The sequence below is a fragment of the Panulirus ornatus genome, chromosome 35 (assembly GCF_036320965.1).
Source record: "Panulirus ornatus isolate Po-2019 chromosome 35, ASM3632096v1, whole genome shotgun sequence".
Taxonomy (NCBI): domain Eukaryota; kingdom Metazoa; phylum Arthropoda; class Malacostraca; order Decapoda; family Palinuridae; genus Panulirus; species Panulirus ornatus.
This window is the reverse complement of record NC_092258.1, coordinates 229,689-242,878: the sequence shown is the minus strand read 5'-3', so window position 1 is coordinate 242,878 and position 13,190 is coordinate 229,689. Positions and strand designations below refer to the sequence as shown.

Genomic DNA, 13,190 nt, shown 5'->3' with positions numbered 1-13,190 from the left:
TAAGAAAGATGTGTGGTAATAAAAAGAGTGTGGTTGAGAGAGCAGAAGAGGGTGTATTGAAATGGTTTGGTCACATAGAATGAGTGAGGAAAGATTGACAAAGAGGATATATGTGTCAGAAGTAGAGGGAACGAGAAGTGGGAGACCCAGTTGGAGGTGGAACGATGGAGTGAAAATGATTTTGAGCGATTGGGGCCTGAACATACAGGAGGGTGAAAGGCGTGCAAGGAATAGAGTGAACTGGAACGATGTGGTATACCGGGGTTGACGTGCAGTCAATGGATTGAACCACTGCATTTGAAACGTCTGGGGTAAACCATGGAAATTGTTTTGGGCCTAGATGTGGAAAGGGAGCTGTGATTTCGGTGCATTATACATGACAGCTAGCGGCTGAGTGTGAACGAATGTGGCCTTTGTTGTCTTTTACTAGCGCTACCTCGCGCACATGCGGGGGAGGGGTTGTCATTTCATGTGTGGTGGGGTAGCGACGAAGAATGAATTAAGACAGCAAATATAAATCATGTACATGTTTATATATGTATATGTCTGTGTATGTATACGTTGAAATGTATAGGTATGTATCTATGCGTGTGTGAACGTATATGTATATACTTGTGTATGTGGGTGGGCTGGGCCATTCTTTCGTCTGTTTCCTTGCGGTACCTCACTGACGCGGGAGACAGCGACAAAGTATAGTAATAATAACATATATATATATATATATATATATATATATATATATATATATATATATATATATATATATATATATATATACATACATACATATATATATGTATATATATATATATATATATATATATATATATATATATATATATATATATATATATATGTGTGTGTGTATGTGTGTGGATGTGTGTTTGTGGGTGTAATTTTTCAGCGTTATGACGTGTACTAAGCGTATCAGATGTATATTGCAGCGGGAGATGCCAAACCTAAAACCAAAGAGGAGTTCACGGAGTCTCTGAAGAAGGCGTGCAGGACCATGGAGGACCTGAAGAGGATGTTGAACCTCTCAGACGACAGAGACAGGCTCAAGAGGACGGCCTCCTTCAGAAGGTAAGCGAACGACTCCTGTTGTCAGGATTGAAAGTAGATACGCATTTATTTGTCTTTCACACTTGATGCTTTGAATCCACAGACTGAAAGACAAGAATACAATGATCTGATAATAGTAGACATACATGTACCCACCCAGAAGTGGTTAACCTGTCGTTTGCATGTCACATCATGTCGGTAACACGTTATCCGATAACAATTTAGTCACCATTACTAGGATAAGATCTATTACATGTATAATTTCGAACAGCTCAAAGTGAGTTACACATGGTTCCGGTGCAGGATATCCTGGTCCCGATAATTCATTATATTGTTCCTACAAGGCACACGATGGAAGATGATAAGAATTAACTTAGGAAAGGTTTGACGTGGTTAAAGAAATGCCAAGGAGACTCATGGTTTTCTTCTTCCTCACTATATTATTCTTAATAATTCTGTTTGTAATAAGAGTTTAAGTCTTATCAGAACAAGGTATCCCCTCCTGAAATGTACTTGGGCGAAAGAAAAACAGATATGTATATGTTGAAAAAGAATTCTTTTGTCACACTGGCAGCTTGAAAGACGTCTCGTTTGACACCAGAGGTCGCTGCTCTCAGGTCTGCATCATGTATCTATAATAACGTAACCATCTTACATAGAGAAACCTATGTACCTTTGGGGAGTTTGCTTGCACTATTAAGATATCAAACTAACAGGGTATTAGTGACAGAGAAGACCTGTTGTAGGGAAGTAAACCCTTAAGATCAGGCTATAATGCAAGAGAAAATATCAATAAATGAAAGAAAAACCGAGGCGCCAAATTAAGTATATAACAAATTGGTTTAATTTGTACATCGCATTTATAGTCCGGTAAGGTTAAAACAGACTAGATTCATTAAAGAGCAATTAAAAAGTGAAAAAAGAGTAGATACTTTATTTCATGATAAGAATGACTGGCACCTCATGCACTCAACTGTTCTTAATCTATATGTTAATCTGACATATTACCTGAATTATTCCCTAGGGCACTGTCGGACATGGAGAGTGAGGACGAGGGCCTTCCTCTGCGTCCACGGAGCCATCAGAGAGGCGGCCTTCACAGGCCGGGCTCCAAAGCTCAAAGGTCAGCAATGCACCGCAAGACTCAGTCCCTCGACCACCACATGACTGATGACAGGGTAAGTATGGCGTGAAGGGGAGGACCCTGGGACTGAGGTATTCTCGCCAGTCACTGCCAGCCGCTGTTATTGTAGTGTTCTCACCAGTCACTGCCAGCCCCAGGAATTATAGTGTTCTCACCGAATCACTGCGCCACGCTCATTCGCACAACAGACCCGGACGATGACTAAATAAAAACAGCATTAGAATTTTGCTTTCCATATTGCTAAGGGCTACTTCTTCAGTCGTTATTTATTGCTGTATACCCTCCCCACTGGCGGGGAGATCTAGGCCCACCCATAGTGGGCAGGTGCGCCAGTAGGATATACTTTTATAAGGGATGGTTAGTGAAGTTAGGGTACTGACATCCCCACAAATCCCCATTCCCCCACCCGCCTTACGGGAGGAAACAACTAAGCTTAACTACGGTGAGCCGGCACCTGAGGAGGCGGGTCGGCGCCTTAGGGGATGGAGGAGGAAAGAACCCAAGGGGGCAGACCGGAACCCAAGGATGCCTATAGAATTGGTTTAAAGTAGTATTAAGTTTGTCACACAGACAGGTACATAGATAGATACTAACATATATGCACGCCACGTCCATAAATATAAGACGATTGTGCCCAGTTTCCTTATTTTGAATCTCAATCTTATTTTAGATGCCTAGGTCAGAGTTCACGTGATCAGCCATGAATCATCAGGTCTGAGCAGCTCAAGCGTCCACATGAACCTGTGGTTAATGTTGGCTCGTTCCCGCAGAATAAGATCTGGGTGTCGACGGACGCAGGCAGCACCACCAGCATAGATTCTACGATGACAGACGACATGCGCAGAGCCAAGTACGACCGGGACGCTTCCCTCGACCGGTGAGTGCGATTGTCCCTATCTGCCATACCTGCCGTTATTCCTGCTGTTGTCATTCCTACATACCTGCCGCTGCCCCTACCTACTTATCGGCTGTTGTTTCTTCTACTGTATGCCCTTACCTGTATGCCCATACTGCTGTCCCTGCCTGCCTATTTGCTGCTGTCCCTCCCTCCATCACCTGATGTTATCCCTACCTGTACCACCTGCTGTTATCCTTCCTAATGCTGCTCATCCCTGCCTCGTCAGATATTGTCCCTTTTTGCTCCACCTGCTGTTGCCCCTACGTGCCTCGCCTGCTACTGCCCTACCTGCTCACCTGTTTCTCCCCTTCCTGTTTTACCTGCTGCTGATCCCACATGTATACCTTTTTTTATTTTACGTTGAAGGCTCCATTCCCGGACGAAAGTCCACATTAAGAGGAGGGCTTAATTGAAATATAGAGACAATAATGGAAAGGCAAAAGAAAAGGCAAAGGAAAGTATTTACAAATTTTGGAGGAAGTGAAAGATCTGTCTTAAAACCTTATGTTGCCCTTCCCTTACCCACCTGCTACTGTCTTTACCTGTGTACCGGTTTCTCCTCTCCCTACCCCATCTGCTGCTGTCCTCGTCTGTATACCTGCTGCTACCCTCCCTGCCTGCTTGCTGCTGTCCCTAACGGTACACCTGCTGATGCCTCTCCCTGCTCCACCTGCTGCTGTCCTTACCTGTCTGCCTTCTGATGCCCCTTCCTGCCCCGTCTTCTCCTGTCCGTCCTGCTGCTGCCCTTTCCTGCTGCTCTACTAATTGGAGGTTGTAGATGACTGACGGTCACGTCCTAGAAGATAGAGTAAATGAGCATTATGTTGCATTCTGTGATGACTGGATATAGGGAGGCAGAAATAGAGCGTTGCTGTAATTAAGATCGAAAGGAGGAGATTCATGGTAGGATGAATGGAAAGAAGAGGATAGTTAACAGAACGGATGAAGAGAAGGTTGTTAGAATGATGGTGGAAGGGAAGAGGGTTGATGGATTAATGAGTGGGTAAAGGGACGGGTAGAGGGCAGGGTGTTATTTATGTAATCACACGTACATTCATATGCATGTATACTCATCCGTTTCTGTGTATAGAATTATGCGTATGTGCGAATAGGGGAGTACAAACAGGAGTACGTGCAAATATAAAGCCATTTAAAGATTATAGAATGGACAGAAAGGGAACTGTTTACATAATATAGATTTTATGATAGGCATGTTGCCAGACTGTAACACCCACGCGAACACAACCATCTGGTGACGCTTGTTTACCAATGGTGCCTTAGCTACGTCTCTTCATTGTATATTAACTGACTACTCTGCGTCTTCTATCTCATTCTTGCATTTCCCCAACCGATGTGATCATTACATGAAAGTGCACTTGGGAAATTATCATGTTTCATTTTCCTCGTGTTTATATGCATATCGAGATCACGCGCACCACTGTGACCTCTTGCAATATATATATATATATATATATATATATATATATATATATATATATATATATATATATACATATGTATATATATATATATAATATATATATATATATATATATATATATATATATATATATTAAAAAAAATTGAGAGGGGAGGATTTCCAGGCCCCCGCTCCCTCCCCTTTTAGTCGCCTTCTACGACACGCAGGGAATACGTGGGAAGTATTCTTTCTCCCCTATCCCCAGGGATAATATATATATATATATATATATATATATATATATATATATACATATGTATATATATATATATATATATATATATATATATATATATATATATATATATATACATATACATATATATATATATATATATATATATATATATATTTTTTTTTTTTTTCTTTTTTCATACTATTCGCCATTTCCCGCGATAGCGAGGTAGCGTTAAGAACAGAGGACTGGGCCTTTGAGGGAATATCCTCACCTGGACCTCTTCTCTGTTCCTTCTTTTGGAAAATTAAAAAAAGAACGCTCACACCACACATTGTCCTCAAACATCTCATTTCCAGCACATCCATCCTCCTGCGCACAACTCTATCCATAGCCCACGCCTCGCAACCATACAACATTGTTGGAACCACTATTCCTTCAAACATACCCATTTTTGCTTTCCGAGATAATGTTCTCGACTTCCACATGGCTCCCAGAATTTTCGCCCCCTCCCCCACCCTATGATCCACTTCCGCTTCTATGGTTCCATCCGCTGCCAGATCCACTCCCAGATATCTAAAACACTTTACTTCCTCCAGTTTTTCTCCATTCAAACTTACCTCCCAATTGACTTGACCCTCAACCCTACTGTACCTAATAACCTTGCTCTTATTCACATTTACTCTTAACTTTCTTCTTTCACACACTTTACCAAACTCAGTCACCAGCTTCTGCAGTTTCTCACATGAATCAGCCACCAGCGCTGTATCATCAGCGAACAACAACTGACTCGCTTCCCATACAACATTGCTGGAACCACTATTCCTTCAAACATACCCATTTTTGCTTTCCGAGATAATGTTCTCGACTTCCACACATTCTTCAAGGCTCCCAGAATTTTCGCCCCCTCCCCCACCCTATGATCCACTTCCGCTTCCATGGTTCCATCCGCTGCCAGATCCACTCCCAGATATCTAAAACACTTTACTTCCTCCAGTTTTTCTCCATTCAAACTTACCTCCCAATTGACTTGACCCTCAACCCTACTGTACCTAATAACCTTGCTCTTATTCACATTTACTCTTAACTTTCTTCTTTCACACACTTTACCAAACTCAGTCACCAGCTTCTGCAGTTTCTCACATGAATCAGCCACCAGTGCTGTATCATCAGCGAACAACAACTGACTCGCTTCCCAAGCTCTCTCATCCCCAACAGACTTCATACTTGCCCCTCTTTCCAAAACTTGCATTCACCCCCCTAACAACCCCATCCATAAACAAATTAAACAACCATGGAAACATCACACACCCCTGCCGCAAACCTACATTCACTTATATATATATATATATATATATATATATATATATATATATATATATATATATATATATATATATTGTATCCCTTGGGATAGGGGAGAAAGAATACTTCCCACGCATTCCTCGCGTGTCGTAGAAGGCGACTGAAGGGGACGGGAGCGGGGGACCAGAAACCCTCCCCTCCTTGTATTTTGACTTTCTAAAAGGGGAAACAGAAGAAAGAGTCACGCGGGGAGTGCTCATCCTCCTCCAAGGCTCAGATTGGGGTGTCTAAATGTGTGTGGATGTAACCAAGAAGAGAAAAAAGGAGAGATAGGTAGTATGTTTGAGGAAAGGAACCTGGATGTTTTGGCTCTGAGTGAAACGAAGCTCAAAGGTAAAGGGGAAGAGTGGTTTCGGAATGTCTTTGGAGTAAAGTCAAGGGTTAGTGAGAGGACAAGAGCAAAGGAAGGAGTAGCACTACTCCTGAAACAGGAGTTGTGGGAGTATGTGATAGAGTGTAAGAAAGTAAATTATATATTGATATGGGTAAAACTGAAAGTTGATAGAGAGAGATGGGTGATTATTGGTGTATATGCACCTGGGCATGAGAAGAAAGATCATGAGAGGCAAGTGTTTTGGGAGCAGCTGAATGAGTGTGTTAGTGGTTTTGATACACAAGACCAGGTTATAGTGATGGGTGATTTGAATGCAATGGTGAGTAATGTGGCAGTTGAGGGAATAATTGGTATACATGGGGTGTTCAGTGTTGTAAATGGAAATCGTGAAGAGCTTGTAGATTTATGTGCTGAAAAAGGACTGGTGATTGGGAATAGCTGGTTTAAAAAGCGAGATATACATAAGTATACGTATGTAAGTAGGAGAGATGGCCAGAGAGCGTTATTGGATTACATGTTAATTGATAGGCGCGCGAAAGAGAGACTTTTGGATGTTAATGTGCTGAGAGGTGCAACTGGAGGGATGTCTGATCATTTTCTTGTGGGGGCGAAGGTGAAGATTTGTGGGGGTTTTCAGAAAAGAAGAGAGAATGTTGGGGTAAAGAGAGTGGTGAGGGTAAGTGAGCTTGGGAAGGAGACTGTGTGAGGAAGTACCAGGAGAGACTGAGTACAGAATGGAAAAAGGTGAGCACAAAGGAGGTTAGGGGAGTTGGGAAGGAATGGGATGTATTTAGGGAAGCAGTGATGGCTTGCGCAAAAGATGCTTGTGGCATGAGAAGCGTGGGAGGTGGGTTGATTAGAAAGGGTAGTGAGTGGTAGGATGAAGAAGTAAGATTATTAGTAAAAGAGAAGAAAGAGGCATTTGGACGATTTTTGCTGGGAAATAATGCAAATGAGTGGGAGCTGTATAAAAGAAAGAGACAGGAGGTCAAGAGAAAGGTGCAAGAGGTGAAAAAGAGGCCAAATGATAGTTGGGGTGAGAGTATCATTAAATTTTAGGGAGAATAAAAATATGTTTTGGAAGGAGGTAAATAAAGTGCGTAAAACAAGGGAGCAAATGGGAACTTCAGTGAAGGGGGCAAATGGGGAGGTGATAACTAGTGGTGATGTGAGAAGGAGATGGAGTGAGTATCTTGAAGGTTTGTTGAATGTGTTTGATGATAGAGTGGCAGATATAGGGTGTTTTGGTCGAGTTGGTGTGCAAAGTGAGAGGGTTAGGGAAAATGATTTGGTAAATAGAGAAGAGGTAGTAAAAGCGTTATGAAAGATGAAAGCCGGCAAGGCAGCAGGTTTGGACGGTATTGCAGTGGAATTTATTAAAAAAGGGGGCGTCTGTATTGATGACTGATTGGTAAGGTTATTTAATGTATGTATGATTCATTGTGAGGTGCCTGAGGATTGGTGGAATGCTTACATAGTGCCATTGTACAAATGCAAAGGGGATAAGAGTGAGTGCTCAAATTATGGAGGTATAAGTTTGTTGAGTATTCCTGGTAAATTATATGGGAGGGTATTGATTGAGAGGGTGAAGGCATGGACAGAGGATCAGATTGGGGAAGAGCAGTGTGGTTTCAGACGTGGTAGAGGATGTGTTGATCAGGTGTTTGCTTTGAAGAATGTATGTGAGAAATACTTAAAAAACAAATGGATTTGTATGTAGCATTTATGGATCTGAAGAAGGCATATGATAGAGTTGATAGAGATGCTCTGTGGAAGGTATTAAGAATATATGGTGTGGGAGGCGAGTAGTTAGCAGTGAAAAGTTTTTATCGAGGATGTAAGGCGTGTGTACGTGTAGGAAGAGAGGAAAGTGATTGGTTCTCAGTGAATGTAGGTTTTCGGCAGGGGTGTGTGATGTCTCCATGGTTGTTTAATTTGTTTATGGATGGGGTTGTTAGGGAGGTGAATGCAAGAGTTTTGGAAAGAGGGGCAAGTATGCAGTGTATTGTGGATGAGAGAGCTTGGGAAGTGAGCCAGTTGTTGTTCGCTGATGATACAGCGCTGGTGGCTGATTTATGTGAGAAACTGCAGAAGCTGGTGACTGAGTTTGGTAAAGTGTGTGAAAGAAGAAAGTTAAGAGTGAATGTGAATAAGAGCAAGGTTATTAGGCACAGTAGGGTTGAGGGTCAAGTCAATTGGGAGGTAAGTTTGAATGGAGAAAAACTGAAGGAAGTAAAGTGTTTTAGATATCTGGGAGTGGATCTGGCAGCAGATGCAACCATGGAAGCGGAAGTGAATCATAGGGTGAGGGAGGGGGCGAAAGTTCTGGAAGCCTTGAAGAATGTTTGGAAGTCGAGAACATTATTTCGGAAAGCAAAAATGGGTATGTTTGAAGGAATAGTGGTTCCAACAATGTTGTATGGTTGCGAGGCGTGGGCTATGGATAGAGTTGTGCGCAGGAGGGTGGATGTGCTGGAAATGAGATGTCTGAGGACAATATGTGGTGTGAGGTGGTTTGATCGAGTAAGTAACGTAAGGGTAAGAGAGATGTGTGGAAATAAAAAGAGTGTGGTTGAGAGAGCAGAAGAGGGTGTTTTGAAAAGGTTTGGTCACATGGCGAGAATGAGTGAGGAAAGATTGACCAAGAGGATATATGTGTCAGAGGTGGAGGGAACGAGGAGAAGTGGGAGACCAAATTGGAGGTGGAAAGAGGGAGTGAAAATGAATTTGAGTGATCGGGGCCTGAACATGTAGGAGGGTGAAAGGAGTGCAAGGAATACAGTAAATTGGAACGATGTGGTATACCGGGGTCGACGTGCTGCCAATGGATTGAACCAGGGCATGTGAAGCGTCTGGGGTAAACCATGGAAAGTTGTGTGGGGCCTGGATGTGGAAAGGGAGCTGTGGTTTCGGTGCATTATTACATGACAGCTAGAGACTGAGTGTGAACGAATGGGGCCTTCGTTGTCTTTTCCTAGCGCTACCTCACACACATGAGGGGGGAGGGGGCTGTTATTCTATGTGTGGCGGGGTGGCGATGGGAATGAATAAAGGCAGACAGTATGAATTATGTACATGTGTATATATGTATATGTCTGTGTCTGTATGTATATGTGTACATTGAGATGTATAGGTATGTATATTTGCGTGTGTGGACGTGTATGTATATACATGTGTATGTTGGCTGGTTGGGCCAGTCTTTCGTCTGTTTTCTTTCGATACCTCGCTAACGCGGGAGACAGCCACAAAGAAAAATAATGATAATAATAATAGTAATAATATATATATATATATATATATATATATATATATATATATATATATATATATATATATATATATATATATATATATAATGATGAAAGTGAAATTGATGATGTCGTCTACTTAGATATAGAAAAAGGAAAAACCTTTCGATAATGTCCTGCATCATAGGTTGCTAGCTAAGTTGGGTCACATGGTACAGATGAGGTTGTGCTTCGGTGGTTAAGAAACTAATTAACACGTGCTCTTTCACACATATATAGTGACAGTGGCTTCATTGCAAGATATACATCGCAGACCATGCTTTCTTGGTGAATAAGTCTGCAACAGATCTTCAATATCTGTAGCTTCACACTGACGTAGGTAAGTTGATGGAATGCATAGCGGTGGCTTTTTTTTCCTTTTTACCGATAAATACAAATTCAACATATTGGTAGTATAAACGAGAAGACGAACTTGATTATGAATTCTGTTGTGCTACAGAAGACAGAGGAAAAAGGTTTGGGTGTAATGATTTCTCTTCACCTAAAGCTAAGTAAGCAGTGTACAGAAGCAAAAAAATCGAGAAGAAAATTCTTGGATTCATTTGTAGGGATAACAAATTTAAGTCTAGGGGAAGTACACTCTCTCTTTGCAAGTCATTGGTGCGTCCCCACGTTGAATATTGTTTTCAATTTTGGTCACCCTACTTGAAAAAAAAATGTAAACAATGAAAAGAGTAGATAGGCGAGCTTCCAAGATGATTCCCGGACTGAGAAACAAATCCAGTGAGAGCTAACTAAGAGACTTCGATTTATTTAGCTTAGAAATGGGATGGTTAAGAAGTAATCTAATACAGATCTGTAAAAGGCTTCGATAATCTCAACTAAACAAGCAATCATTCGTAGGAATTGAGTTAAACTCATAGACAAATATTTTACCTCGAATAAGGCGAAATAATATTCCTTCAGCAGGATTGCTAGCATACTGTGTGGGATGACTTAACAATTAGAATGGTTGAAATCGGCACCATTAAGATATTTAATGGTACACTTCATAAATATTTCACTTCAAATCTAAGACTGACGTTGTTTACGCCTCCTCAGTTGCATGAATATCTACAGGCTTTTCTCTATAAATCATCTTCGTTTTTTTTTTTTTCTCACAACACAATTCTTGGATCTCCTGATCTCTTCTACTATCACAAACATCGTTAGGGCGCAGTGGTCAGTTGTTCTTTGATTAACTTTGTATTTAGGCTGTGGTGAAATTCTCGGTACCTTCTACCAGATTCTTGTTCCACCAATCACAGCATGATCGCTCCTATTCTGACGCCTGTCGTACCAGGAAAAGAGCATATCGAGCTATGATACTTTACTCTTCCCTGAATCTCTCCGTTTTCATTTTTGTTCATAATCATTGCAGAACTGTTCTTCACAATGTCAAGCACACCGCCATAAAAAGATAGCGTAATGATCTGAATTTTGTTGATCAATATTTCTGGTAGCACCTCTTTTCAAAACATCTTATTCTCCCTAACACTTGCTTACGCTCGCCCACCCCAACTCTCAATTACCCTTTTTTTCAACGCCTGCACCTTCCTCTTGACCTCCTGCCATTTTCTCATACATCTCCCAATCATTTGCACTCCAGCCATGTAAGTGCTGCTTAAAAGCCTCTCTCTTCTTCTTCATATGGAATTTTACTTCATCTCGCCATTCACCAACTTTGCTAATCTTCCCCTTCCCACCTTTTGCAGGCCACTATTCACTTCCCTTTATAATCTGCCCACCTCCCAGGTAACTCGAGTCAATTGATAAAGGTTAGAACATGTATGTAATACATATGCTGAAAAGCTTTAATGTCAGTCATCCTTCTTTTTTAGAATCTCAACGGGATCCCAGACAAGTGACCTAGATGTCCTGGGTGAAAAGAAGAAGAAGAAAGGCGTCAAGGAAATGATTTCTAAACTCGCCAAGTCCCGCTCCATCGAAGATTCCTCCACGGGTGGCTCCATACTAGGAGCTGGCGTCAAGGTATATGGCGTTGGGTACTATAGGAGCGTAGAAAAGGTTTCCTAAATGGCGGTAATAGGAGATTCTGTATGACTTGAAATAGTTAAGTCCTTGACTGCCCTTTTTGATGAACCATTTGCTATGGGAAAAGTTCCAGATGGAAGGAAATTTGCCAATGTATCATCATTATTCAAAAAAGGGAATAAGTCACTGCCAGGAATTTATCGTCCAGTTAACTTTGCATCTGAAATTGGAAAACTTATGGAAACCATCATTCCAGATAAAACTGTAAACCATTTTGAGGACCACCACTTATTAATCGATTCTGAGAATGGTTTTCGACGTGATCGCTCGTGTGACAAATCTCATTGATTTCTTTTATATAATTAACATGTATGACGAAATCAAAGAAGTTGATGTTATCTATGTAGATTTTAATAAATCATTCGACAAGGGCCCACATCGAAAGTTTCTAATGATGGGGCTGTAACTCAATGAATTAGAAATCGGTTGACCGGCCGAAAATAGAGTTGTGATTAATGATCAAGCCTTAGAATAGTTAGATGTTAAAACTGCGTGCCACAAGGATCAGTCTTGAGACAGATGAACATCGGGGTCTATGTCCTGATTTGTTTAAGCAATGATAACTAATCTCATAAAATCATTTGTGAAAGGATTAAGTGCACTGATTTCAAGAATAAAGCGAGTCGGCATCACCGTGATTATTCTGATTGGGAATTTGATTGAATAACTCTTTTCTCAGGGATTCCCTTCCTCTCCCAGATATAAAGATCAAGTGATGTAAGGCGTATCTCGATATGATATTCTTGAATGACATGCTTTCATGAAACAGCTGGATACAAATATTAAAACAAACGGTATAAGAAGAAACAGTTGCAAGGTCAGGTTTACCAGTTAACTTGAATCATTGCTTTCATTCTTTGTGATGGGTGGCAGGCGATGGGGGTCGGAATGGGAGGATCCGGTAGTGACATCCCGAAGGACGTGGAAAAGGAGAGTAAAGTCAAGGGCAAGATTAAGGGCTTCTTCAAGATGGGCCCTCCATCTAGATCTCAGAGGTAAGATATCAGAGATCGAGTTTTTCTTCTGATTTTAGCACAATTACCAATGGAAGTTTTGTTATTAAATGTAGTGTTGTCTCGCCCCTGACCGAGATATATCCTTCATACCCAGCCCGGTCCCTTGCCCAAAACGATTACATTTCCATTCTCACCCCACATATGACTGCCCATCCCCTGCGTCCAGTAGCCTGCACTTTCGCAAAGTGACCTGCTTTGTTTCTTTTATCCAGAGTAAAGCTCTCGTCGGTCTTTAGAAAATTAGGAGTCCTATACTAATAAATAAACCATGGAAAAGTTTATGGGGCCTTGATGTACATAGGAAGCTGTGGTTTCGTTGCATTACACATAAAGCAACATACACATATGTAGATATTACATACATATACATATGC

General features: G+C 41.3%; 1 protein-coding gene across 21 annotated transcripts in view; it reads left to right on the top strand.

Moving 5' to 3' along the window:
• Window positions 1–13,190, top strand: part of LOC139760042 (uncharacterized) — a 174,099-nt gene that overhangs the window by 139,942 nt on the left and 20,967 nt on the right. For all 21 annotated transcript variants that reach the window (XM_071682784.1, XM_071682797.1, XM_071682792.1 and 18 more), the window contains 5 exons: window positions 945–1,083; window positions 2,087–2,240; window positions 2,977–3,083; window positions 11,587–11,737; window positions 12,674–12,795. In XM_071682784.1, coding sequence (XP_071538885.1) covers window positions 945–1,083; window positions 2,087–2,240; window positions 2,977–3,083; window positions 11,587–11,737; window positions 12,674–12,795 — 673 coding nt within the window. The remainder of the gene's footprint in view (window positions 1–944; window positions 1,084–2,086; window positions 2,241–2,976; window positions 3,084–11,586; window positions 11,738–12,673; window positions 12,796–13,190) is intronic.